At 38.2% G+C, this 26,028-nt stretch overlaps 2 protein-coding genes across 2 annotated transcripts; one reads left to right on the top strand and one right to left on the bottom strand.

Annotated features, from left to right (window-relative positions):
* Positions 1 to 1,410: 1,410 nt before the first annotated feature.
* ndnl2 (necdin-like 2) lies at positions 1,411 to 12,795 on the bottom strand. Its single transcript, XM_038309413.1, has 11 exons — positions 12,636 to 12,795; positions 12,425 to 12,488; positions 9,233 to 9,352; positions 8,252 to 8,315; positions 4,748 to 4,827; positions 4,574 to 4,671; positions 4,410 to 4,489; positions 3,163 to 3,205; positions 2,994 to 3,056; positions 2,455 to 2,569; positions 1,411 to 2,358 (listed from the first exon to the last, which is right to left on the bottom strand). The coding sequence occupies exons 2-11, from the start codon at positions 12,473 to 12,475 to the stop codon at positions 2,248 to 2,250; spliced, it is 825 nt and encodes a 274-aa protein (XP_038165341.1). The 5' UTR covers positions 12,476 to 12,488; positions 12,636 to 12,795; the 3' UTR covers positions 1,411 to 2,247.
* Positions 12,796 to 13,917: 1,122 nt separating this feature from the next.
* Positions 13,918 to 24,750, top strand: taz (tafazzin). The gene is made up of 11 exons (XM_038309167.1): positions 13,918 to 14,045; positions 16,827 to 16,973; positions 17,114 to 17,242; positions 17,336 to 17,381; positions 17,477 to 17,562; positions 17,636 to 17,716; positions 17,822 to 17,863; positions 19,021 to 19,083; positions 20,061 to 20,113; positions 20,573 to 20,650; positions 22,864 to 24,750. Exons 2-11 carry the CDS (start codon positions 16,865 to 16,867, stop codon positions 22,963 to 22,965), a joined length of 789 nt encoding a protein of 262 aa, XP_038165095.1. The 5' UTR covers positions 13,918 to 14,045; positions 16,827 to 16,864; the 3' UTR covers positions 22,966 to 24,750.
* The last annotated feature ends 1,278 nt before the right edge of the window (positions 24,751 to 26,028 follow it).

Genomic DNA, 26,028 nt, shown 5'->3' with positions numbered 1-26,028 from the left:
CCCCAGTGTTCTTTCTAAATGTTTGTTTTTGTCAATGATTGTCAAACTACGTACACTCAACTAGCAACCGTGGGAAAAGAGTTTTAGCAGCGAGACACTGTCTTATGTCTACAAACCCTTCTGTAGGAACCAAAAAATAAAAAAGTGGAGAATAATTTCACCATGGCTAGAAAATGAGAATCTTTCCTGGAGCCCAACCGCTCCTCTGTGCTACACAGTGGAAACACCAAAGCTGCTAAATTCTGATCTGGCATCGGTTACACCATTTCCAAGTTTGTTGGGGTTTTTTCTTTCAATCCACTAATAAGTTAATTTTAGGAAAAAAAGTAGCAAACAAGAGGCCATTTTTGGAAGAAAAAAAAATGCAGATCTGTTAAGCGAAGTGATGAATATTTCAGATTGTTATGATTGGTCAGCTGATGCATCAAGCAAACTTTCCTCTAATAAACAACAGCTTCCAATTCAGGAAAACAAGTTTTATTTTTTATTTCAAGCCTCTTTAGCTCATTAAAGGGTCTAGATGTATACTTTTCTGCTGTAATATTTCAAAGATTGTTACCAGCATTCCTTCCAGTGATTTTCTCCTGTTACTGTGGTACCAGAACATTAAACCAATAAATGTACTCCTCTTTTACGACAGCGTATTTCTAAAACCCCAAACTTCCAAGAAAAAAAAGCAACAACAAAAAAAACTTACTTGATCCCAAAGGGATATAACCATAGCAAGTCTCATACTTTAAAAATAAAACTAAACGAGACAATTTTTGTCATAAATATGAGTTATAACTCTACCTATATAAGTCATTAGTTGAAATGACATTTTAGAAAAAGAAATGCACTAAATATACCTAGAATTTATCAGTCACAACATCACTGCATTGCAAAAACCAAAAAAAAAAAAAAAGGCTGTTAAATATTTGGTCACATTTAAAAATAGCATGAAAACTTTTAGGTGGTGAAGTCATTAGGAGTTATTTCAATCAATAAATATATTTTCCAGCAGCTTTCCAGGCAGTTATCCGTTTTCCAAGAACCCAAAGCAGGAGGATCAAAGCACTGTAATCATTTTTCATTTATCACATCACATCTGACAACATTTCCCGAATGTATTGCATGTAATGGATCAATCTCAATCCCTACTCTGAAATTGAACATGCCTCACATAATTATGAAAGTTGAAATAATGACTTTGAGACCAATCGTTTTTATATGGTTTTTGATTTCTTTGAAAATGCAGAAACAGGCTCCTGAAGCTCTTCCTGATTTACCTGAAATCTGTTTTTAAATTCTACCTGTGGATTTCTGTTGCACTTGTGCACTTTTTAAAACCCATTTGCAAAGCTACTGCTTCATAAATGTATGGTAACTTCCAGTAAATGGTCGATTGGTTAGAACCAGCTTTTCTCTAAACTTTTAATTAGGCTGTGATTTTTCTTTACTTCACTTTCATGGTGTGTTTTTTTTTAATCATGATCTTAGCATTTCACCTCTGTATCTCAGTCAATCACTGTAATTTACTTTTAAGAACCCGGGTCTTTAAAACTGACTGCCTAACAGTGAAACATTGTTCACATTTGTTGTACAAGCTGTTGTTGTTGTAGCCATGCTGTGTGGATAAAAATAGGTGCCTGAATCAACTTCATGTTTGTACTGTGGTTATTTTTGAATTCCTGAAGTTATTCTGGAAAAAATGACACTTTGTTAGAATCTAGTCCAGATTTATCAGACAGAAACTATAGATTGAAAGTGATAAATTAACTCAACAGGTTCCTTAAATCTAATTTTTCTCTTCTGATAATATGGACAGTGATATCAGGGGAGCTTTTTCACACCCAGCTTCTTCAGAGACGTTTGTCATCATTTTATACCCATTTGTAAAAAAAAAAAAAAAAGAAAATATTTTATTTTTGCTAAACTTTACAAAAGCTAATAAAGCCTTTTACAAATATTTATCCAATTACAAAATCTAGTTAAGTTAAAAACATTGAAGCCTCACAACAATTGTGAGATGGCAGAAACTTCTGACCACGTCTGACCTCTGCAGCTTTGATGTACACCAAAAATAAACAAAATCTGGAGTAAATTCTTAAAATATTTCAAACACGTTGTTTTCCACACTGATGTTTGATCAGCGTCCAGACCGAGGTCAACTTTGGAGCTTTTACCAAGATGATGAGAAGCTGATAGCCTGGTTTAACTGGGCTGAAACTGGCAGCATGTCTGGAGAGTTTTTAGGAATGAATGAAGTTATTTTCTGCTGGTGCTGGCCTGGCTGGAGCTGGCGTTTTGGGACGAGCTGGATCCAGTGTGAGCTTCTCTGTACTGCTGACTCCAGCTCCGAGGATCCTGTTCATGAAGCTGAGGAAGTGAAACAACAGATTATCATCAGTTAAACAACCTTATGAATTGAATCTGATAGGAGTGCAGTTTGCTCATTGAAAAGAAAATACTCACCTGACCCATAAACTCAAGGATTTGAGCTTTGGACACCTCCATGTCGGCCCGATGACCCCAGCGGAATTCATACTCTATTGGTTCTGTGTGTGGGATTCTAGTATACTCCAAGTATCTGCAAACATTAGCTTAATTAAATTAGAAAAATTGTAGAATATCAAACATTATTAACCAGGAATTACAGATGATGCAGGTTAAAAAAGCCTGATGTACAATGAGAAGTGGTCCACCACATCCTGGACGCATAATGTTTGAAGTGTGTGTAACAGCCAGACCCTCTAGCTGTGCTGGCTGCTTCCACTCTTCAGTTAATCTGTGGTGTGGTATAAACCAGAGTCTATGGTCTGACAGAAACTGGCTCTGAACACACCAGCTCATTACAATACAGTGACTTGGGTTGGATTTGAACCTGTGACATCCCGATAGGAAGTCTAAGTATTAATGACCTGAGCCACAGCTGGATAACAGGTAAATGTGTGTTGTCTATGTGGTGAAACACTAAATCCCTTTGGTTTCTTAGGAACAGGAGTAATTCCTACCTCTGACGCACAAATTCTTCTGTGACAACCTTCCTCATATCACCAAACTCCTCATGTCTCTGGCTGGAAAGGTTTTTAATCAGAATATAGATTTTAATTTGATGAGAGACAGCAAGGTTACATAATTCTCCATAATCAACCTACTTAAAAAATAAAAATCTTGCCTTACCCTGGATCAACTCGGAGTTTCTTCAGAGTGTTCCAAATTTGGTCTAAGAAAACAACAATTTTAGTCTGATTTTGTCAAACAAATAGTCACTGCATCCATTAACAGCAGAAGTATAACTTGGAGGCCATAGTTCGACAAACAAATTAAACTCGAAAAGCAGCAAAGTTCATGTCAGTCACGCACGCATAGATCAGAATCGGCAAAAGCTACAAAAAATAATACCTTTTTACACCTCTGGTGTTCAATTAATTAAAACTAGACAATTATAGTAAAATAAAAGAGTGATTTATCAAAACAGTCTAAAGTTTAAAGATTTCTAATGCAAGCCCCATGGCTTGCATTAGAAAGAACCAACAAGATAATAACTCCACTGCTCCTTTTGACTTTCTTTAGCATCTTAATTTAACAAAGCTAGGGTTACCGAGCCTCTGCTTGTATTTTATAAACAGTTCATTCATTTCAACAATACTTTTTTGATCTCAAAGTAAAATAAAAAAAATTCAGTTGAACATTCTTTTTACTGAGGTTTCCTAAGGAATGACAACATTGTCTGATCCAGGTTCAAGTGGCAATAAGTACACTACACTGCACCCCCTTTTAAACACTATAGATACATATAGAAAAAAGATAAGCCTGTCATACAGCACCAAGTACAGTTTGCAGCTCCTTGCAGAGAGAGCAACATATTTGCAGAAGGATTGACTATCATCTAAACCAGAGGTCTGCATCATTTCAGAGCCATTTTGCCCTGAATCAGACTAGGGAAGTCATACAGAGCCTCAAAATACTACACAATTTTTTAATAAAACAAACTATTATTTTCGTCAAATATCTACAATAGGAAATCTGTTGCCCTCTTTAACAACCCACAATTTTTGTATTTTTAGCTTTTAAAGTAAGGAAAAACATTCTTAAATGTAAAATAACGATAATAATAAAACAGAATTTCCAAGCTAATTAAAAGAAAAATAGCTCTTAAAACATTTTTCTGTTGTTTTTTTTATAATGGCACTCAAAAAAAAAAATTCAATTTTAAATATTCCTAATAAAATCCACTACAGCTTCTGTATATTAAAGCACATTATTTTGTTCTTCTTATCATGTATAACCCTATTAAGAGCCATTGTAAAGGGTCCAAAGAGCCACGTTTTCTCAAAGGTTGCCAAAATGGTGTTTTGTTTTTTAAGAAACCCAACAAAGGTGCAATTAGTCCGTTTTATAAAGAAACAAAGCATCATGTAACTCACTCTCTCTGACAATGCCTCCTTTCATAAAAATAACACTCAGGATCACAAACAGCAGACCTGTTTTTGGGTTGCTTGGGCATCTATGAACAGAAAGAACATTTTAATTTAAACTTAATGCTGAAAGTTAACGCTAGAAACTACAACCGATGGATGCTTATACTCACTTGACTGGTGAGGCTGCGGCTGCAGGGGTATCCAGATTATTGACCAGAATATACATGTGATTTTTAGGGTCAATCTCAACCAGTTTTAAGCCAAACACCTGGGAAAAAAAGTGCAAATATAAATGACAGAATGACATTGAATATCAGAACTATATGGGAGCGGCTTTAACAAACCTGCTCAAATATCCGTTTTGCCCTCTTTATGATCTCAGGGTAGACGGTTCTATAGTCCTTCACAATATTTTTAACCAGTTCTAAGGAGAGAAACCAGCAGGAAGTTAACACCACACCAATCCGCTTATTAGACCGTTTAATATCTGCTCACCCTAATCCCCCATTCCCAAAACTGCAAAACCTTAAAATGCTTTCGAACTTAACATTATTTTATTACACACAAAAAGAAATACTAAATTAAAGTAATATGTAAATTATACTGCACTGAAAGATAATATTATCACTAATTTGTTTTCTTCCTCTGTCTTACAATGAGGACCAAGAAACAAATGGAATCTACAGAGGCAGAAACTCACTAAGCTCTTTGGTTTGAATGTGTACAGAAAAGAAATATACCAGTGACCACAATGATTTCTATGGTTCCTATCAAAGTTCTTTGACTAATGCTGCATTCACACCGGACGCAGCAGGCACAGCAGAAGCAGCGAGTTTACATGCAAAGTCAATGCGCATCAAGGCACAGCAAAAGGTCCCGCAGCGCATTTTGAGCAGCAGGCGCATCCCGTTTGAGCAGCTGAAGCAGCGTGTCAGGCGCGTTTAAGCATCTGACGCGCCGCAAACAGGCTGCTGCTCAAGATGGAGAAATTGAACTTTTGCCGATCAGAGAAGCTGATCTGGGAGCTGGCAGCGAAACAGACACATCGCTGATGACATAGAGCGCTGTGATCACTCCTCTGAAACAGTTTTTGACGCATAAATTAACTTAAAATGCAGAAATCTGTCGGCGGAATATGTTCGCTTTAATTATCCTGGTGCCTGCGGTTTGGATTATTTAGATGAAAAACACCTACTAGCTGCCGCGGTGAACCGCGAGGAGGCGACCGGGCCAGAGGCAGCTGTGGAATGGGATTCCTACTGACAGCGCACCGCTGGTATGTGGAGGTCTGAGCGGCTCCGACAGAAATAATATTGGAAGGCAGGATTGTAATCTAGATGAACTGACTGCATTGATTAAGGCCCCGTCCACACGAAGCCGAACCCTGGCCTAAACTCACAAATTTTTCACCAAACCAGCCTCTCATCCACACGAAGCCGGCGTTTCGGGGTCTGTAAACGATCTTTTTTTTATTCAGCCTTCAGAGGGGGAAGATTTTGAAACGCCGTTTTCGCGTTTCCATCTTTAAAGCTACAGTGTGTAATTTTCAGCGACATCTAACGTCCAGACTGCAGACTGCAGCAACATGAACATCTCCCCCCCACCGCTTCTCCCCCCCCAACAGTACGGCGAGCGTTACGGGACAAAATGTCTTCCACGACGTTGGAATCACCTACCTTCTCAAGTGATGAGGTTTGTTTACATAGATAATTTTACAGATAGTATTTAATTAGTCTGTGTAGGGTATAGATTTCATGTAGACTTTAGATAATAAATATACCCGTTATTTTTTCTACGTCGTTGTGACGTTTTGGTGAGCTGCTTTGCATGGTGATATAAACAGACGAAGTAATTGTAGTCATTAGTTTAACAGCGAGATTGTGTTCGCTGGAAGAATATATATTCCCCGTTTACAGAGTCCAAGTCTTGTTTGTGGCACGGGGGTTACAAGGCGAGGAAGAGGGAGAGGAAGAGGGCGAGGAAGAGGGAGAGGGCGAGGGCAGAGAGGCCGGGGTGGGCGTGCAGCTAGGGTCAGGCGAGGGAGGGGTGCTAGGGGGGTGACTAGAGCAGAGGAGGAAAGGCTTGAAGATCTCCAAAGGAGCCGGAGAGAAGTAACCGAGGTATATATCCAGAAAATTATTTTACAGAAAATTACTGAATCATTACCTGTGAAACGTCAGGGACGTTGCTGAATAAGTATACTTGAGAGTAACAGCATCATCACGCAGCATGTTATTATTTTAGACATGTCTGAGCATCCTGTACTCCAAAAACTGCAGTGATATTAGACAATTGTGTGTAGGATTAGTTACCTGTCCAAGAGAAAACTGGCAACTTGAGCGTCACTTTGAAAACCTTTTTCCTCCATCAGTGACTTCCATCGTGTAAATGCCGTGCCAATATTGATCCGTGTTATTTGTTGTTTCTTGTCACGCTTGCGTTTATTCTCGTCGTGTTTCCGCTTCTTAGATGACGGGGGTTCGGTGTCCGCCGCTTTTCGTTGTGATACAGAGCAGGCATGATCCTCCATTCATCTGATGTTTGGCCACACAGTGCCAAACAGTTTGCAAAGTCACTCACGCCTGCCGCCTTGTTCACCTTTCTTGTTACTGAGGCGCAGTATACCTGCTTCTTCTTCTTCTTTGGTTTCAGGCAGACTAAACGCTTCTCAGGCATAATACTGCCATCTACTGTTCAGTACCGTCTCAGTTAATCTCTCTCAACTTGCCGTAGTTACTTTCGAGCGTAATGGGAGATCTTGCAATCGCTAGTTTGTTGGCTCTGCGCTTGCCGTAGCGCAAAGATGTCTGCCTCCATGGCTGCGAGACCTGCTCCTATGTAATTATAAATAACGAATTCTAAGGCAACGCAAATATTATGGTTAAAAGGCTGAGCTCATAGGTGATGATAAATAACATAGTTATGTATAATATATTAAATTTCTGACTTTATATCCCTGTAATTATTACACACTGTAGCTTTAAGCTCTAACCGCATTTTTTTTTTACACGCATGCGTCATAGCGTCGCCTCTAAACACGCATGCGCGACACAGTATCACAACAACAATGGCGGCATACTGTGTTGAATGGTTGCTGCTCATGCTACTCACCCTGCTGTCGGACTTACAACAGAATCTTCTTCTTCTGGAATATCTCCAGGAAGAACAGAGCAATATCGACGACATAGTTCAGCACCTGAATTTGACTGAACCACAAAAATAAACCCCCAGGGCAACCATGTATAAATATTAGTGCGCATGCCCAACATTTCGTCGCCTATTTTTGCTTTGGCACCATAGCGCCACTTACCGGCCTTGCATACATTTTGCAGTGTTTTCATGCATTCGTGTGGACGATCACATTTATTTTACGTCTCCGTCTTTACGACAAACGTTCTGGAAAATATTAGCGTTTCGTGTTCGTTTTGACTTCGTGTGGTTTATAAGTTTTCAGGTGGATTTTCTCACTTAAAAACATATTAAAACTACTTTATTCCCACTGATCACAGCAAATATAGCTGCAAGGCAGAGAAAGGATAGAGTAGCTCCGCCCAACGCGCGTCAGACCCACTTTTGCACCGCGCAGCCAGAGCAGCAAAGCTGCTTCAGCCGCGCGTCAGACCTAACTGGTACAAGCAGCAAAAATGAAGCAGCAGACGCGATTTTGCTGCTCTTGCTGCGTCCGCTGTGAACGTAGCATTATTAAGCATCATTTAGGTAAATGGCCGAGAACAGAATCATAGAAGTGGTTTAACAACGGCAGCTTTATCAAAATGCAGAATAAATATTGGAACTCAGGAAGCAGAAGGAGTTCATCTTTCTGTTGCCTGGCTGCTGTGCTACTATACCTGCTCTGCGCACTGGGATCTTCTTCTGGTCTTTTACCAGGATGTACTGCACCACTTCAGCAGTCTGAATGACAGTTAAATAAAGTATATTAACATTTTTATTCTAACTAATTTTTTCTTTTTAAAACATTCTTTTTTTTCTCCCCATCAGTTTTGATTCATTAAGCAACAGCGCTTTTGAAGCTACCATGAAGAAACTTTGACTTTTTTTTTTATTTATTTCAGAATTTAACAATAAAGTTTACACAGAAATTAATGTCTTAAGTCATTTATATATATTCTGTTTTTTGTATATGTATTTTTAACCCGAAATCAACCTTTTTTTATTACAGTACAAAAAAATAATTTGCAGAGTAGGAAGGACATTAGGATGATATCTGTTTTAAGTGATACATGTTGATGTAGTTCTCTCTTTCTTTTGGTCTAATTTTTCTGTCAAATTAGAAATTAACGAAGGGTAATAATGCTTGTTTATACAGTTTTGGCTCGATTCTTGCTCTTAGTGAGTGGCTCTGTCAGAAAATTGCATATGATAGAGTTGGTATACTACAGTTAACTAATATATTGCTAAATTAGTTGATTATTTCAATAATCACAATTAATCAAACTATCTTTTCAACCCTGATTAATATTTAACTTTTCTGTGTTGTCCTGGTGGTCCTACCACTTTCAAACAATATAGATATGATCAGGTTAAGACACTAAGGGCAGTTAGAGCCCATCCAACTGGCCAACTACATTATAAAAGTACAGTGTTAATAACTGACACTTTAAATATTACATTCCAACACATACAGTTTTCATTCAAGCAGTATTTTTGTTCCTGTGATACTGCAAAGAAAGAAACTATAATTTGATATGCAGCTCTTCATCCAGCAGTGCTTAATAAAAGGTATTATTTGAAATTATAATATTCTTGGAGATAAAATTTGATATTTTTTCACAAATGCTACATACAATTCTGGTTCATAAGTGTGTTACCTTTTGGTCAACCTGCGCAGGTGTAAGTTTCTCCAGACCTCTTTGGACCTGGGAGGAGCTTGGCTGTGTAAACGTCACATCTTCGTCTTCCTCCTGCGTCATAACGCTGTTGGACTGCCGCTAGATAAAAAAATTAATAAATAAAAAAAAAACACAAAGTGACTGTCACAATCCCGTAGAAACGGTCACAGGTTAATGCCAACAGAACAATTTATTGCTGATGAAGGTTCTCAGTCATCCAGGTCATAGTCATTCCGTAAAAATTCAAAAAATATCCACTGGACTTGGTTTTCAAGATTTGAAGACGTTTCGCCACCTCTCCAGGAAGCTTTCTCAATTCAAATGTCTGGATCCGCAGTGAGTTTGAGTCTTATATAGACAACGCCTTGTATCGCTTGGAAACATGCAATAGAAACCGATGAATGGGTCGTTAGTTCCATCGTTAGCCTGTAATATCTGAAACTGTCTATGATTCTAGGGGTCGGTCGTTAAAGGGGGGATTGTCATTAAGGGGGGGATTGTCTCCTGTAATACCTGAAACCTGTCTATGATTGTTAAGGGTTGGTCGTTAAGGAGGTATTGTTCAATAGACATGATCCCTTCCAGATATCACCAAACCCCCCACCCCATCACAGAGGAACGAGGGACTTACCCGCTCCAGCCGGTGAACAATACCTCCTTAACGACCAACCCTTAACAATCATAGACAGGTTTCAGGTATTACAGGAGACAATCCCCCCCTTAATGACAATCCCCCCTTTAACGACCGACCCCTAGAATCATAGACAGTTTCAGATATTACAGGCTAACGATGGAACTAACGACCCATTCATCGGTTTCTATTGCATGTTTCCAAGCGATACAAGGCGTTGTCTATATAAGACTCAAACTCACTGCGGATCCAGACATTTGAATTGAGAAAGCTTCCTGGAGAGGTGGCGAAACGTCTTCAAATCTTGAAAACCAAGTCCAGTGGATATTTTTTGAATTTTTACGGAAGAACAATTTATTCCATTTAGGAATATGCTATGTTTGCCAAGTTATAACTGTCTAATTTTCAGTTCAAGCTCTATCAGCAGAGTCTGGTTAATAAATTCACAGAAAGAGCCAATAGTATCATAACATTTAAAAATTTAAAAAAAATTATGTACATACAATCATAACCACACAAACACAAAAATAATAGGATTTTCATGGCAATAACATATGGATCTGCCTGCTAGATTTCTTGATGAACACAGATTGATCAAAATGCTGAGATTATTTTTATTTACTTTAATATAGCAGTGATGATTCAACTTCATGGGACAAATATCTTCAGAATGAGACAAAACACCACATTGTAAAGTGTATACGTTTCTAAAAGCTGGACACATTGGGATTATTAACTTGCATCTAAAAAAAAAACATTTCTTATTTAAATTTAGACATTGTCAGGCCTAAATTTCTAGAATGTCTTTTTTATATAAAATTGCATACATCTGACTATATAAAATTAAATTATTTGAGATTTATCACCTGTATATTTTATTTTGCACACGTTTGAATAAGTAGTGTGATAATTATTTAAGTTTTTATGATCTGGCGAAACTTACATCAGTTTTAGAGTACAACTCAGTTACAATTCTCGAGTTTGAGTAAGATTATATGAAATGTTTTTGTTTTTTATATTTAATCATAGTTTATGATCAGGATTTTTTTGTATCTAAATAATTATAAGAGATGTTTTTAATGTTTTTTAATGATTGAGTATTTTAGTGTGGATTATATCATTAAGCTTAAACCCCAAAATGGTCATTGATTTAGACAAAAAAAAAAATATTCCTTGTGTGGAAAAATAAAGTATATCATTTAGATATCAACAAAGGTTAAAAGTGTTATATTCTTTAAACAAATAAAATCTTTCCTTTTTAAATCATCAAAAAATTTACCAATAAAAGTCAAACACTTATATAAACATATGTACATTTGAAAATATATTAAATCAAATTTTAATATTGTCCGATACAGTTTATAATCCTGCGTATATAGAGTTCAGTTTAAGAATTATTATAACAGCGCCCAGCAAGGCAAAGCAATACGAATCAACAAAATTGACGGGATAAGAGTTCAGTGCAGCTTAATGGAGAACAAAAAGATCAGCAGGGGAGTCATTGGAGGAGTTCCTCTAAAAATTTCTGAAAAAGAGATTCTGGAAAACATAAGCGGTGCAAAAGTAAAAGAAGTAAAATGGTTAAAAACAACAAGAAACGGAGAAAGATCTGACAGTTTATCAGTATTAATTAAATTTGAAGAAGAGCAATTACCAAGCAAAGTATTCATCGGTTACATCAGCTATAATGTTAAAATCTACAATCCTCCACCACTGAGATGTTTCAAATGCCAAAAATTCGGTCACATTGCAGCAGTTTGTAAAGGGAAACAGAGGTGTGGAAGGTGTGCAGGAGAACACGAATATGGTAAATGTGGAAAAGAAGCTAAAATAAAATGCTGTAATTGTGGTGGAGAACATACTGCTGCTTATCGCGGTTGTGAAGCAAGCAAAAGGTCTGAGGAAATAAAAAAAAATGAAATTTGAGCTCGGAATAACCTATGCTGAAGCTGCAAAAAGGTTCCCATCTCAGTCAGAAAAACCCAAACCTACAGTTCAACACACGGCAAATTTCAGACCTCTAGAGAAATCTCCAAAAATTGATGAAGACTCACTAATTGTTAAAAAGACAAATTTTGTTCTTTTCATGGTGGAAGTGATTAATTGTACTGCACAGACAACAACAAAAACTGAAAAAATCAAAATAATAGTGAAGGCTGCAGAAAAATATCTGGACATTAAAGATTTGAACTGGGAAATGGTTGGAAGCATAATGGGAGGACCGATGGGACCATCAGAAACTGGCAAAGTTACGATGACCTAGAGTTAAATTAAAATTATATGGGCAAATGTGATTTAGTATTATGTTGGTTTAAGTTACACAGGTTTTTTTTTTTTTATTTGGGGTGAATCGTTTCCTGTTTTCTTGCTTTACTCCATATCAGTTGGTGGCGGTAATGCACATTTCACAAGTTTGCCAACCGCCATAAAATCTCATAAGAAGAAGAAGAATTATTATAACAAACCCGCTGCCTCTGACCTGGGAAACATGGCGGCGGAACAAACCTGCTCGAACAACCCTGTTGGTTCATTGCACTTACTTTACTTTGACTGAGCCTCAGCGTGTTAGAGGGTCGTTTTCTTTGAGTCATGGCTGTAGAGCGTCTGGGGGAAAAAAGCATCTTATTTTAAAATTTAAGCCACAATTCAAACCAGAACCGAAACAGTAGGAAGTGATGGAAGGTGGCTTTAGCTGAGCAGCGCGTTGGCTTATTAAACGACGAAAAAAATCATTTATAAACAGCTTTTTACCTCACAGAGTGCGTCTAGAGTTAGGTTGCTCAATAGTTGTTTATAAAAATAGGCTAAACTATTTCACTCATTCGCTAAAACGACCGTTTCAGTAAAAAAATATAAAAAAAAACTGTTTTTGGATCGGCTGTTTCAGTTGTCGACTTCCCGCTACAACGTCCGCTGCTGACGTGGAATAGCCGCGCCTAGAAGGGTTGCAATACGTCAAGACCATCGCCATATTGGAAGGGTGGACATTGGCCTTAAAACATTCAAGTGACTGCAGGGGCTTCAGTTTTAGCTGAATTGAACAGATTATGTTACGTTCTCAGACAAATGGCATAATATCTAGAAACATACCTAAGTGTTCTGCTCAGGAATGTCATCAGTTGATTTATGTAAAAAAAAAAAAAAGTAAAACCCTTTATTGTCCAACAATGAGGAAATTCACTCTCTGGATTTGACCCTTCTCCTTGGGGAGCAGTGGACTGCCATTGTGTGGCGCCCGGGGAGCAGTGAGGGGTTAAGGTTCTTGCCGAGGAACACAGAGTAGAGGCTGTGGGGATCAAACTTGGTACTTGCAACCTCCTCAGAGCACAGGCGCACTGCTCTAACCAATAGGCCAACACTCCCCAGTTGGCATGAATCAATTGAATCCCATTTTCTAGGTATGCCAAAATGCTTCCTCCACCCCTTGGCCCATACTTTATCTGTGTTTTTAAACAATTTACGGATATTTTATATCTCATAACATCCCTACACTACATCTCTTATAACCTTGGAACTCTGCACACACCCTCAACTCATAAATAATGATATCTCCAAATCCAGGGTCATATTTAGATGAGCTTATTGGACCCCTTCAATTATTGGACCATAAACTAATTCATTTCAAAAGTTTGTTGGTTGTGGTATGCCGTATAAACCAGTCACATTTCTCCACACCAACCTTTATATACATGAGCCACGGGAATGATTAGAACTGTCATGTTAATTGACTATATCAATGACAATGAAAAAAAAATAAAGTTGTCATATGTGGACGCACTGTATTTACTGTATATATCCCATGCACCTTTTTCTTCCTTTCGCACGTTCTTCTTTGACTATTTAAGCAGATGTACATTTCTCCACTGTGAGATCAATAAAGTCAATCAATCAATCAGTTGCTATACCTCCACTCAGGTTATAATTAAAGAGTTGTGTGTGCACCTCATGGTTCAAAAACAGCATTTGGAAATGCTGTGGAGGACCATTTCTAAATGGAGACTGTTTTCTAAAACTGCAGTGCACAAGTGTTCCAGCAGGAGGCAGTAGGAGCTTTAGGTAGCTCCAAACTGTCGTTAAACCGAAAAAGAAGATGCCGAGAAGTAGGAAGCAGCAGGAGAAGAAGAAAAAGAAGAAGTAAAGGTTAACAAGATTGATTTTAAAGTAAGTATAAAATAAAAACATGACATGTAGGATTTAATGGTTTCTATACATAACACAGTAGAAAAAAATGTGTCAGTTTGACACGTTGTAGCAACTGAAGGTAACGTTTATACATAGTTCCTCGTGTTTACTTACAGCTACAAACAGACTTTATTTTTAATATGAATAATGAAACGTTAACTGGAATTAGAACTTCCGGTCTGAAGTTCTCTGACTTTTTTACAGAATACATGCGCAGTTTGGAAATAAATTATTTTCCAGGTTTGAATGACTACTGATTTGATTCCTTAACTCGCTGTCTAAGTTGTCCCATTCTTCATATTTCATTCATTCATTTCTTTCCTTCCTTCCCTCCAATTTTCCAACTCTCTATTCATTTATTCCCTTTGTTATATGTTTAAATAAAGAAGCTTTAAATGTGTTTAGGATCCTCTCCCTGTTGGATCTCATCAGGCTTTATTTAGTTCATTACAGATCCCTGGTAGCTTCATGTCACATCACAGCTGCCACCTCCATTCTTAACAGATCGATGTTATATTTGGAAAGACAAATACTTTTACTTTTTCAATACAATTAAGAGTATCTAATTCAGGCAAGGGCGTAGGTTTGATTTCAACTTTGGTAGGGACAATATTCTCCAGTTTCATTGGTCCTTTGCAAAAATATGCATGCTCTTTTTTATGCTTAATGTGAGCTTCAGGGCTCATTTTGTTTAAAGAGAACAGCAGCATTTCTTGCTACATTAATACAAATATTATAAGCACTACATGCTCTAGATGCTGTTTATCAATATTTAAAGCATCACTGGCTCTGATGAATGTGGAATTAGGACTTTTTCCACTTTGAAAAGGATTGCATTTAAATTTACATACTACTAAGACAGTGTCTGTTTAACCAAATATAGTCTATAATATGTGGATTTATCCTGTGTTTTCTTTTGAAGATATAGAGTTGTGCAGAGGTAAAACCCACTCTTATTTTTTTTTATCTAATATGCTCTCTCTAGATCATGCAAAATAATGCATTCAAGGGACAGCAAATAAATGTATTGTATTTACATGTGCACTGGAACTAGAAGAGGAACTGACACTGAGCATTTAAAGTATTAATATTAGAAGTTGTACATCTGGGCTGTAGTTACTCTGTGTAGCTAATTTCATGTATTTTATCTATGGCTGAAACAATCATATTAACAAATTATTTAAATAATCATGAACTAATTCAGTAATTGATTAATCGTAAACTGGAGTATAGGGCCACTAAAATGTGCCTTTAGCCGACAGAGCGACCCACTTAGAGCAGGAATTACACCAAGATTGTAAAAAAATTTGTAAACATTTAGCATTTAAGAAGTAAAAAAAAAAAAAAAAGTTTTTGTCTGTCCATATTCTCCATCCAGAACTCCTCCAAAGGAAACGTTTAAACGTTTCTGTTTCACCTGGTTTCATTTCATAAAAGATCTTCTTTGAGGAGCCTTTGGCTATCAGATTAAAAGATAAAATAAAATAAATCCTAACGTTGTTAACTTACATTTCTCAAGTTCCACAAATCAAAAAACTCTCTCCTGCTTCTTTACAGAACTCCAATCAGAAGCTTTCGCCTGTTTTAGTGTAGATAATAAGTTTTTTAATTTGGACTAGTTTCGTAGTCCAATATTAATTTATTTTAGCGTCTTTTTTTTTGCGCTCCAAGCACCCGCGCCCGCACACATACAGACTAGAAAACACGCAATCAGAAAGAGAGAAGGCGGAACTTAAGGCAGAATAATCAGAGAGTTAAACCGAGAGGAAAAGAAGCGGCTGCTGTATAGTAAATTATAAACATGTTGTTCACATCCAAATATTGGTAGGGACAAATAGGTCCGTCCAAAATTTTGGCAGGGACATGTCCCTATGGTCCCTATGCAAACCTACGCCCATGAATTCAGGTATACTTCATATTTTAGTTTGGTTTATTATTTTTATGAAGATTCACTACTAAACCCCATTTCACTTATGGTTCTAATCCACACTTAGATCAGTTAATGCTTGTCAAATATGAGAGATTATGACCCATGATATAAGAAAAATAAATAGATTACAAGCTCCTCAGCCTCTTTAGGCAGCAGTTTGGGTCATAAGGTTTCCTATCAGTCCAATGGGTGGTCAGGACCCAATCACTCCTGATCACCCATTGTTTGATTTGCGATCTTTCATAGTGTGGTGATTAGGGCTGGGTAGAAAAGATCGATTTTTGAATCGATTCCTTTACATTTTTGCAAAATCGATGTCTAGGGAATGAGATCAATTAGTACTTGACGTTTACATTCAAATGAGCAGGAAAGATGCACTCAAGATTACTTCAAGTCAGACAGCTGCAAATATAGCCAATAGGTTGAATGAAGACATTAACAAATGGGGGCTGACCAGCAAACACCCTGTAGTTGTTACAGACAACGCTACATATATGGTTTGTGCAGTGGAGATAATGCAGCTCATGCATGTCTGAGTGAGTGAGGCTTTACTTTTTCACTTTTCACAAACAAGTTTGCTCTTATGAGACAGTTTTGTTCACATCTCAAGTTTAAACTATCTGATTTACAAGTTTGCACTTTGTGTTTAATGTGACAGGAAAAAATAAAATGCATGAGAACTTTGAAACACAGTTGAACCACTTTCATTATTGCAAAAACAGATCAAATCGAAATTAATCGATTTAGAACTTTATTAATCAAAATCGAATCGATTCAGGACTTTGGTGAAAATACCCAGCCCTAGTGGTGATGTTTCCTTGTCTTGTCAGGTGACAGTGAGTGTAGGTAGAACCTCTGGAGAGTCAGGATGCCTCTGGAGGTCAAGTGGCCCTTCCCACAATGCCCCGCACTAGCATGGAGGGTCTCCAGCTCCTTTGTTATGGGAATGGTCGGCACGTATTCTTATATCTGGACCAGTAAGTTTTTAATCCCATTAATATATATATACACGTGTAAAAACAGGTATCCTTCTACAGCAACAAAGCAAATATACATTTAGTTTTTTTTTTCTATTCTTTATTTTTGTGACTCATTAGTTTTGTTTTTTTTCTTTCAGAGTACATGAATTACCTAACAGTCCACAATCAGGAGGTTCTGTTGGACCTGATTGACCACAGGCCGTCAGACACGCCCCTCATCACCTTGGCCAATCACCAGTCTTGTATGGATGATCCACATATCTGGGGTAAGACAAAGAAACGTTTAAAAAATTCCCTCTTTGTGGGTCTCAGTCAGAAGTAATCAGGATCATGGAAATAACAGTTTTTGTTTGGAGCAGGAGTTCTGAAGCTCCGGCAGCTGTGGAACTACAAAAAGATGCGCTGGTGAGTTTAACCCCGGACAGTCTTTCTCAGCCGTAAGACGTTCCTGATTTTACCTCCTGATCACAATTTAAACCTTTTCACCGGCACCTGAACAGGACGCCGGCAGCGTCGGAAATCTGCTTCACCAGAGAGCTTCACTCCAGGTTCTTCAGCCGGGGAAAGTGTGTTCCTGTCTGCAGGGGTGAGTGTGTAAAAGCTCATCATTTGTTTTGTTTTTTACCAGCTGGATGACTCACATTAGGTCTTCATCGCAGGCGATGGTGTTTATCAGAAGGGCATGGACTTTATCCTAGAGAAACTAAATAGAGGAGAATGGGTTCACATTTTCCCTGAAGGTATGTCCCTAGTTTGGCTTCTTTGTATCACCGCTGTCCCTTTTAGTGCATTCTTTGGGAACATTGCAAAATGTTTTTTCTTTTTTTTTATTCCCCATTGAACAGGAAAAATCAACATGACTGAGGAATTTATTCGACTTAAATGGGGTGAGTGGAAAAAAAAAAATATTCTCTGCCAAAACCTCTGATAAAGAGCAGAATCAAGAGAGCACCACTCAGGCAGTACATTTAGATGAAGCAGGAAAATCTGATTAATAGATATGTTACTAATGGATTCTTATTACTCCTGATCTTTATGTTTTGATTTTAAAAATCTCAGTATCATCATATTTTAAATGTAGAAAGATTAAAACTTTCTGCAAACATGCCTGCATTGCTCCAGCTTTGAGAAATAGACTGGAGGGCCTAAAATCTACCAAGATGATATTAAAACACCACCAGCAGCAACTGGCCCCAGTTTACCCTGTTTTTTTCATTTATCAGATTGAATTTGCATTCACATTGCATGTGTATAGTCATCTGATGCCTTATTTGAGCATCGTAAGCAGATAAGAGTGTTAAAAACCCAACTTAAACATCCGTTTGCATGTATAGTGTACTCTATGAAGGATTTTTAATGAATTATAAATATAGTTATAAATTAGAATTTCTAGTCATGTTAAAGGTTCATGGTCAAGCCCAACATTTCAATCAGTTTTCCAGTAGGAGGGATCCACGCTTTCATGTTGGCATCAGGTTGTAACTCGGCTAAATAAATGCTGCAGCTGAAGTCGAAACTTACACCAGACAGCTTTTTCCCCTATCTGTTATTCTATGGTTTGGGTTAGTCTGTGTCAATTATACCATCAGTTTTTTATTTTTATTTTATTTAGCTGGCAGGAGTTGCACCTGATGTGGTTGCCTGCTGCTGTAACTCATCTGCTTCATGGTCTGGTATATCTAGATAACACAACGTGATTATCTAGGAAAATCCATCATTGTTTTTTATTCCCTGTTTATCCATCTTCTACTCCATCTAAAAACTAAACACTAGACTCATACTTTAACTCTTCGGGTTGACCCGGAGCCTGGGCTTGGAATCTAAAGTGTGCGTTCTACCTTTATTTGGTGCAAAACCGTGGTCCTGTTCCTGAAAAGTTTGGATTGTCAGGTTGGTGCCTGATGCCACAGCAGTTCTTAGATTCTGCTCTCCTTTAATTAAACAAGGGAGAACCTATAAAAATGGCTCCTACTGTTCCCAATCCTACACTTTTTGTGCACCATGAAGCTGTCTGCTGAAACAACATCCCTGCTTTGTGTTTTAGGTGTGGGTCGACTAATAGCAGAGTGCTCGCTTAACCCAATCATCTTGCCACTTTGGCATGTAGGTAAGTAATGCAGGTCTGTAGTATCCCACAGGAAAAGTTAGCATTTGAAGCATCTGGTTAAGATATCGTTTTGATATTTTGCTCCATCTTGGCTACAAATCAGGAGGATTTCCATCAAATCTTATGTTTTGAATCATCCTTACCTGAATCCTACAAAGACATTTTTTTAACTTGTGGTAAAGGTATGTAGAGGGTTGCATGTGCAGACTCTAGCCATCAGATGGAGCTAAGCTGTTAATCTCTGTACTGAGCTAAAGCTGCGTGGAAGGTCCAGTAGACATCAGGGTTTAGTAGATTGGATAATCATCTTTAACTCTCAGTAGCTTCCTTATGCTTGGCTTTATTAGACTTTTAGGGGTATTTCTGTCCACCCTCCCCTCCAGCATTATTTCAGCAAAGCGCTTGAAGCATTAAAAATCTAAATGAGGCATTCAATTTTAATGAACTAAAAGCAAACTTTTTGAGGCTGTTTTTTTCAGTCAGTATTTCTGTTGTAGATTTGCTGCTGTGTTTGGGGTCGTTCTCCTCTTGGTTACTCAGTTGGGTCAAGCCTCAGTTAACAGACTAATGTTCTCACAATTGACTTCCGTAATAATTTGATTCTATGGAAGACATCATGCTCTACAATGGTCTGCAAACGACGTTTGACCCAGAGTTTGTGTTGTTTGCAAACCTCTGTGTTTGTCATATTCATCCAAGGATAAATAGTTTATAGTTCTAATCCAGCCTTTCCAATCAATCATAGGTTGTTCTCTAATTCCACTGTCAAGGAGCAATGTCTGCCCTGGGTTTAATCCTGGGAAGATTGGCAACTGTCTTCAATGCTTTTCCACTGGGTGAATATAACATTTAGAAGGAATGCAAATATTTTGAGAGGTTGAAGAAGTGTTGGGGATTTTCTTACATGATGGTGATCCGTTTAAAGAGATTCACAATTACTTTGTTGGACTTAGTCGATGGCTGTTCCTCCTCCTCAGGTTTGACTGACGTCCTGCCAAATGTGACGCCCTACATTCCTCGAACGGGGAACGTAAGACCACTGATACCTTTTTCTTTTAGATATTTTGATATTCTTTTTTTTTTAGCTTTGGTTTGCTTTGATTGCCAGTGCATTTCCATTGAGCATCAAATAATTACAAACAAAAAACCTAATTGGAAATGGGGCAATTAAAAAATCTCTTGGTTTTTATTTAAAAAATCTTTGCAATAGCGTGAGGTGATTTTTTTTTTAATGCCAAAACTGTCTCAAAAATTGTGTTTTTTATTTTGCAAAACTGTAACAAAAAACACTTTTTCCACATCACACAGTCAGGTGGCCTTCAGCTGGATTTATTACTGGCTAAAAAGATTACAGGAAGTGGTGCCTTTTTAAAATTTTTAATGCAAACACCACAGTTGTCAAATTATGGTTTATTATCTACAGTAGTAGAATACGTACAAGATTTTGTGCACATTTGTAATGTGATGTTAACGGCAGTTCTGCTTCCAGAGAATCACCATCCTGGTGGGTAAACCTTTCACTGTCAAAGAGCTGGTAGAGTCCCTCCGAGCTGAAAACAAGAGCCAGGTGAGGAGGACAAGGTCAAACTTAAAATGTACACAAGGAGCTGTTTTTGCCTTTTTAAGGGGGAATGTATTAACAGAGCCAATATCAAAAACAACTGATCAGTGGATTTAACGTGAAGTGTTAGAACTAGACATGCACCAATAGGAAAATTGTAGCAATATCACATGACCAAAGAAATACCCAAGGTCAATTCCCTCCCTCCCTGAAAAAATACAGACATGGCAACTACATGGTTTTAAACCATTTTGTATATTTCTACTCTTTTTCATGTTCCTATTATTTCCTAATGTGATTTTTTTAATGGTTTGTTTATAATGTAGTGTAATTTCTTTATGTGAGGACCCCAGGAAGATTAGTGGCCACTTATTTGGCAGCTAATGGGGATCCTAATAAAACTAAACTAAATGTTGGTTATTAATATTGGCCCAGTTTTAGTCATTAATTTAATAGCATCAATCCATCCATTTGGGGTCACGAGGAGTGACAAACAACCATTCATGCACACACTCACACCTAAGGAGAATTTAGGGAAGCCAGTTACCGGTAACCTAAAATCCTGTTTTTGGACTGTGGGAGGCAGTCGGTGTAGGGTGTAGGGCTCGGAATCCAGAGTTCAAGCCCCATTCCCACAGACTGCAACTCTGGGTCCCTGAACAAGACCCTTAAAGCTGAAGTCTGTAAGTTTTTAAAAATCACTTTTTTGTCATATTGGCTAAAACTGTCCCTATGCCCAGACAGCAGTACATGTGATATGTAACCTGTGAAAAAAACTGCTTCAATTGGTCCCGCATACTGCCTGTATTTCAATCTGGAATGAATAATTCGGGACGAGTCAAAACAACCAATCACAGCCAGAGGAGCGTCTGATGGAGTGTCAATCACAGCTCCCCCCCCCTCACCGCTTAACCTGCCGCAGCGCGCGGCTGCCGCAGTCAGGAGGACGCGCGTGGCAGTCATGGCGGAGCGACAGCCACCAGCGAAAGAGAAACTGCCCTTACTGCCCCTGCCGACAACTGCTTACACGGCAAACTTTGGTATAACCAGCATCTTATATCTAGCTGCTTGGAGGTGAGTGTTATCGCTCTTACCGGTTCACACTCCATACCGCGTACGCTGCTTGGACGCTTCTGGTCGCATGCGGTAGCTGCGCAGGTGCTGTGAGAGGGGTGGAGCTTGGAGGTGGGGCATGAGTGAAGCAGAGAGGGTGGGGGAGTGGCGTGAAACCTGTTTTTCTTCAAATTTTCAGTCAAAGTCTGCTCTCTTCTCAATGTTACAGACTGCAGCTTTAACCCCAAACTGCTCCCCAGACACCGCAAATGGCAGCCCGATGCTCCCCAAGGGGATGGGTTAAATGCCGAGAGGGATTTTTGTTGCGCTGTACGTGTGATAGAGACTGACACGGGAGTGGATTTTCACTCCTGTCCCGTCCCACTCCCACAGAAAAAAATTGTGTCCCATCCCGATCCCGGGGCAGAGTAGAAATCTAAATCCTGTCCCGTCTCACTCCTGGTGAAATTACTCCCACTCCCATTCAGAATGACTCCCGCTCCTGCACCACTCCCATTCTTGTTGTTTTTGAGCGCGGGTGAAAAACTCAGAGCGGAAGCACTGTTGGTTCTTGGGTCGTGTAGTTTTTTTGACTCGCATTATAGTGTAGGCTTCAAGGAAAAAAAACTACAAAATGGCGGCGCCAGTGATGGATTTTTTTTCTTTCTATTTTATTTTATGGCATCGATCCTAGTTTTTTTTAGTTACTATTGGTTTGCTCCCGCTAATGTTTAATCCTGTACCGTCCCAATCACGTGATCGTTACTAATACTGACTCCCATCCCACGGGAATCCCGTGACCCGTTGGATTCCCGAAAAAATGTCAGTCTCTAACGTGTGACAATGTAATGACAACAAAAACACTGGAAAAAAGTTAAAACGAGTCCCGTATTTGACAGGATATTTATAAAGTTGAAATTAATATGCGGTTATCATTGGAAATAGTCTTTAGCAATCTATATTAGCCATTAGCATTGCTAGCTGTACTAGAATGGAGGGGCCCTTATTGTGGGACATAGATGCATTCCATGCTGCACTCTAGCCTTCCTGTTAAATGCGTAAAGTTTTGCTCTCTCTTACAGCTGCAATGAGCCACAGATATTGTCCATTTTAAATTACTTCTGATCATAATAATACCTTCTACTTTTACTGAACTTTTCTTTTAGATGGAAATGAGAAAGACGTTGACCGATTTCATTCAGGAGGAGTTCAGGAACCTGAAAGCCCAGGCTGAGGTTCTTCACAGACAGATAGAGACCAGATCCTGAGATCCAGTTTACCTGCAAACACCGAGCGGCCCTTAACCTGCATCAGAGGGTAAAACCTTCAATACAGGATGAGTTTGGACACCTGAACTTTTACTTCGGATGAGCTCCGTGACACGCTGGATTTTGTGTTAAAATGTGAAAAGAACACCTTTCTTGAATGAGTGTTTTCTGTACGTTTTATTATACATAAACCCAACTGTTTAAGAAAAAATGTTTTAAAGTAATTTAGCAAATGTAATTGTTATGATGACTGAATATTTTGGGTGAATGTTGGATCCAGACATTGTTTCTGCAGCAGATTATGAATTATTTGTTCTTTTTATTTTCAGCACTTACCTCTTTATGAACCGGTGGTTCCCAGCTCAAACCTAACCTGTGCCTCTGAGACATTTTTACATTTCTTTGTCATCAGATTTTTTTTTCTAATAATTGATTTTAAACCATTTCAGTCTTGATTTAGCTGTCAGTATTTAGACATGATTGGAACATATTAAACTCTGCAGGTTTTAAAACTTTGAGGGAGTCAAACAACTGATGTCAGACTAATGGAACCAGTTCATTACAGACCTTTATAAAGACGATGATTCAATCTTATTTTATCCTGCTTAATTCATTTATGTTTGTTTGGATGATAAAGTTGGAGAACTTTACATTAAGCTGCTCTTTAAGACACCAATAGGTATTTGAAGCATCCATGAAGCGAGGACAGCGTCCTGCTTTACCAGCGTGCCAAAGCATCACTTATTACTATTCAAGGCGTGTTATTTATATTTACCAATATAATTTAGATTTTCTGCTAAATTCTCTTCCCTCTTCCCAATAAAAAAATAATAAAACACTGCAACATGAGTAGTTTGACCAGGAGTAAAGTGTTATGAATTTGAATTGATGGTTCAGACATTCAGTTTACACCAAAAGTTGTACTTTGTCTTTAAGGTTTTTCCCTTTATATGCTTCTAACCGTTTTTAAACGTCTGAATTTACTACAACTTTTTATTTTTATTTTAATGCAGCAGTTTCAGTTTAGAGTGGGATAATATATGCTTTTGCATTCATGTGTTAGTTTTATGTTGATTTAATCTCATGTAAATGTATACGTCAAAGCATCTTTTTATTTTAAGTTAATTCCTTGCCTAACCTACCACTTATAAAATATATGTTTTCTGTCAAATCACAACCAATCTAAACACATTAAACTGTATTTCTCTTTTCTTTTTTATATCGCGACCTGAATTTTTCAGTGAAAGCTCATAAACCAGGATCTCTTTTACCTGCTTTTGATCCACGTAAAGCACAGCAGAGAATGCAACTTAAAATGCAACATTAAGGGAATGGTTGTTCCACTTATGGGTTAAGGAATTATGTTTCGTTTGGTTTGCTGTTTTTACACAGTGATCGATACTTTTCTCGTCTGTGTTTCTGTCTGAATGCAGATATCTATTTAACTCCATGTTGCTGCAGTCATCACTATCACAGCTCTGGTGTTCTTGCCTTTACAGCCTGACAACTGAACACCAAGCACTGATCCGTGACATTCTTTTTGGTGTTTTATAAACATTATATAAAGTTTAAGGATAATAATGCCAATATGGAAAATGTTGGATATTCTTTAAATCTATCAACTTTTTAAAATCTGCCGTAGCTTTGATGCGGAATTTGTATGACTTCTCTGGCTTCTCATAAGGGAAAGAAAAACATTCATTTGCCTTCACTGTCACCTTTCTGCCATTGCCACTCCTTCCAGCTGTATGCTTTGAATAAAGCACCTGGCTTCTTAAGCTGTAATTGTCATTTCTCCTTTATACTTTATGTCAGTGATTCCCAACAGAGGGGAACTCGTACCCCTAGTGGTCTATAAGTGCATTGCAATCAGAATCAGATTTATTGCCAAGAAGGCTTGCACTTATTGGTGTTTTTTTTGTTGTTTTTTTTTTTTATGTATGGCAACCTCAATTGTTTTTTTTGTACATGACTAAAGAGATACAGGCCAGTTGAGGCATTTTAAAGTCTATTTTCCTGTAAAAAAAAACTAAAGGGATAAACATAAATCTGATGTCTTGCACATGCGTGTTGACTATGTGTATTGTTAGGTTCAAAAATGTAGATAAAAGAAGGACTGAATACACAGAGAGGGATTTTCAACAACAGCTTCCTGCAGGAGGGGAGAAAGAGCCAAATCCAACACTCTCTCTCCCCAACCCACCTCCTTGCAATGCCTTATTTATTAACAGAACATAACACATGGTTACAAAAGAGAGTATTGTTCTGACAGGACAGTTATGTATGCTGATCTGACAGAACACCGGCTTCCTCCCACAGTCCTAAAAGCATTAGTGTTACGTTAAAAGGTGTGTCTAAAAGGAAAAAAATAAAAAAGAAATCATAAACCTACATTAGAGTAGGTGATACATTGACATATCTTATGTTTGCAGGTGATACTAATTTCATAAATGGATTGTAACTGTAGAAAAAGAACTGATGAAGTTAAACAAGGGTTTGTGTTAAATAAGCCATCGTTAAATGAAAGCAAATCCAAACTGATGATGTTTGGAGGTAAAAGGACCAATAAAGAGGTTTGAAGGAAAGGATACCAGAGAAAGGTAACCTTGTTGCACCAAACAAAAGGCATACGTTCAAACTTGGTTGAAGCCAAATGGTATGATGAAAGCAGTCTTTTCCATACCAACTTGATCCACCTCCATCTGCCAATATCCTCTTGCAAGGTCTGGGGTAGAATACCAGGAGGTGTCCTAGATCCTTATATAGACTGGGTGGGAGAGGCCGATAACGACCACGGCTGGGGGGTGCAGACCCCGTTGGTATCTGATGCTTGATAATCCCCGTGCACCCAAAATCCTTATCATCCTCAAATCCTCATCATAGCAAACATACTTGTTCACCTATGGAGGAGCAGTTAATTCCGTCTGTTGACCTGGAATCTGCCCCTCTCCCTGCAAGGATGTAACAGGATGCCCTTCCGCTGGTCCAGCTGTTTCTGTAGCCGGAACACACTGTACATCAACCTCCATGACGTCGGGCAAAACACCAAATTCTTGTTTCTCG

The sequence above is a fragment of the Cyprinodon tularosa genome, unplaced genomic scaffold (genome assembly GCF_016077235.1).
Source record: "Cyprinodon tularosa strain WSP-4 unplaced genomic scaffold, ASM1607723v1 ctg66, whole genome shotgun sequence".
Lineage (NCBI taxonomy): Eukaryota > Metazoa > Chordata > Actinopteri > Cyprinodontiformes > Cyprinodontidae > Cyprinodon > Cyprinodon tularosa.
Note: the sequence above shows the minus strand (reverse complement) of the source record. Positions and strands in the feature narration are given on the sequence as shown.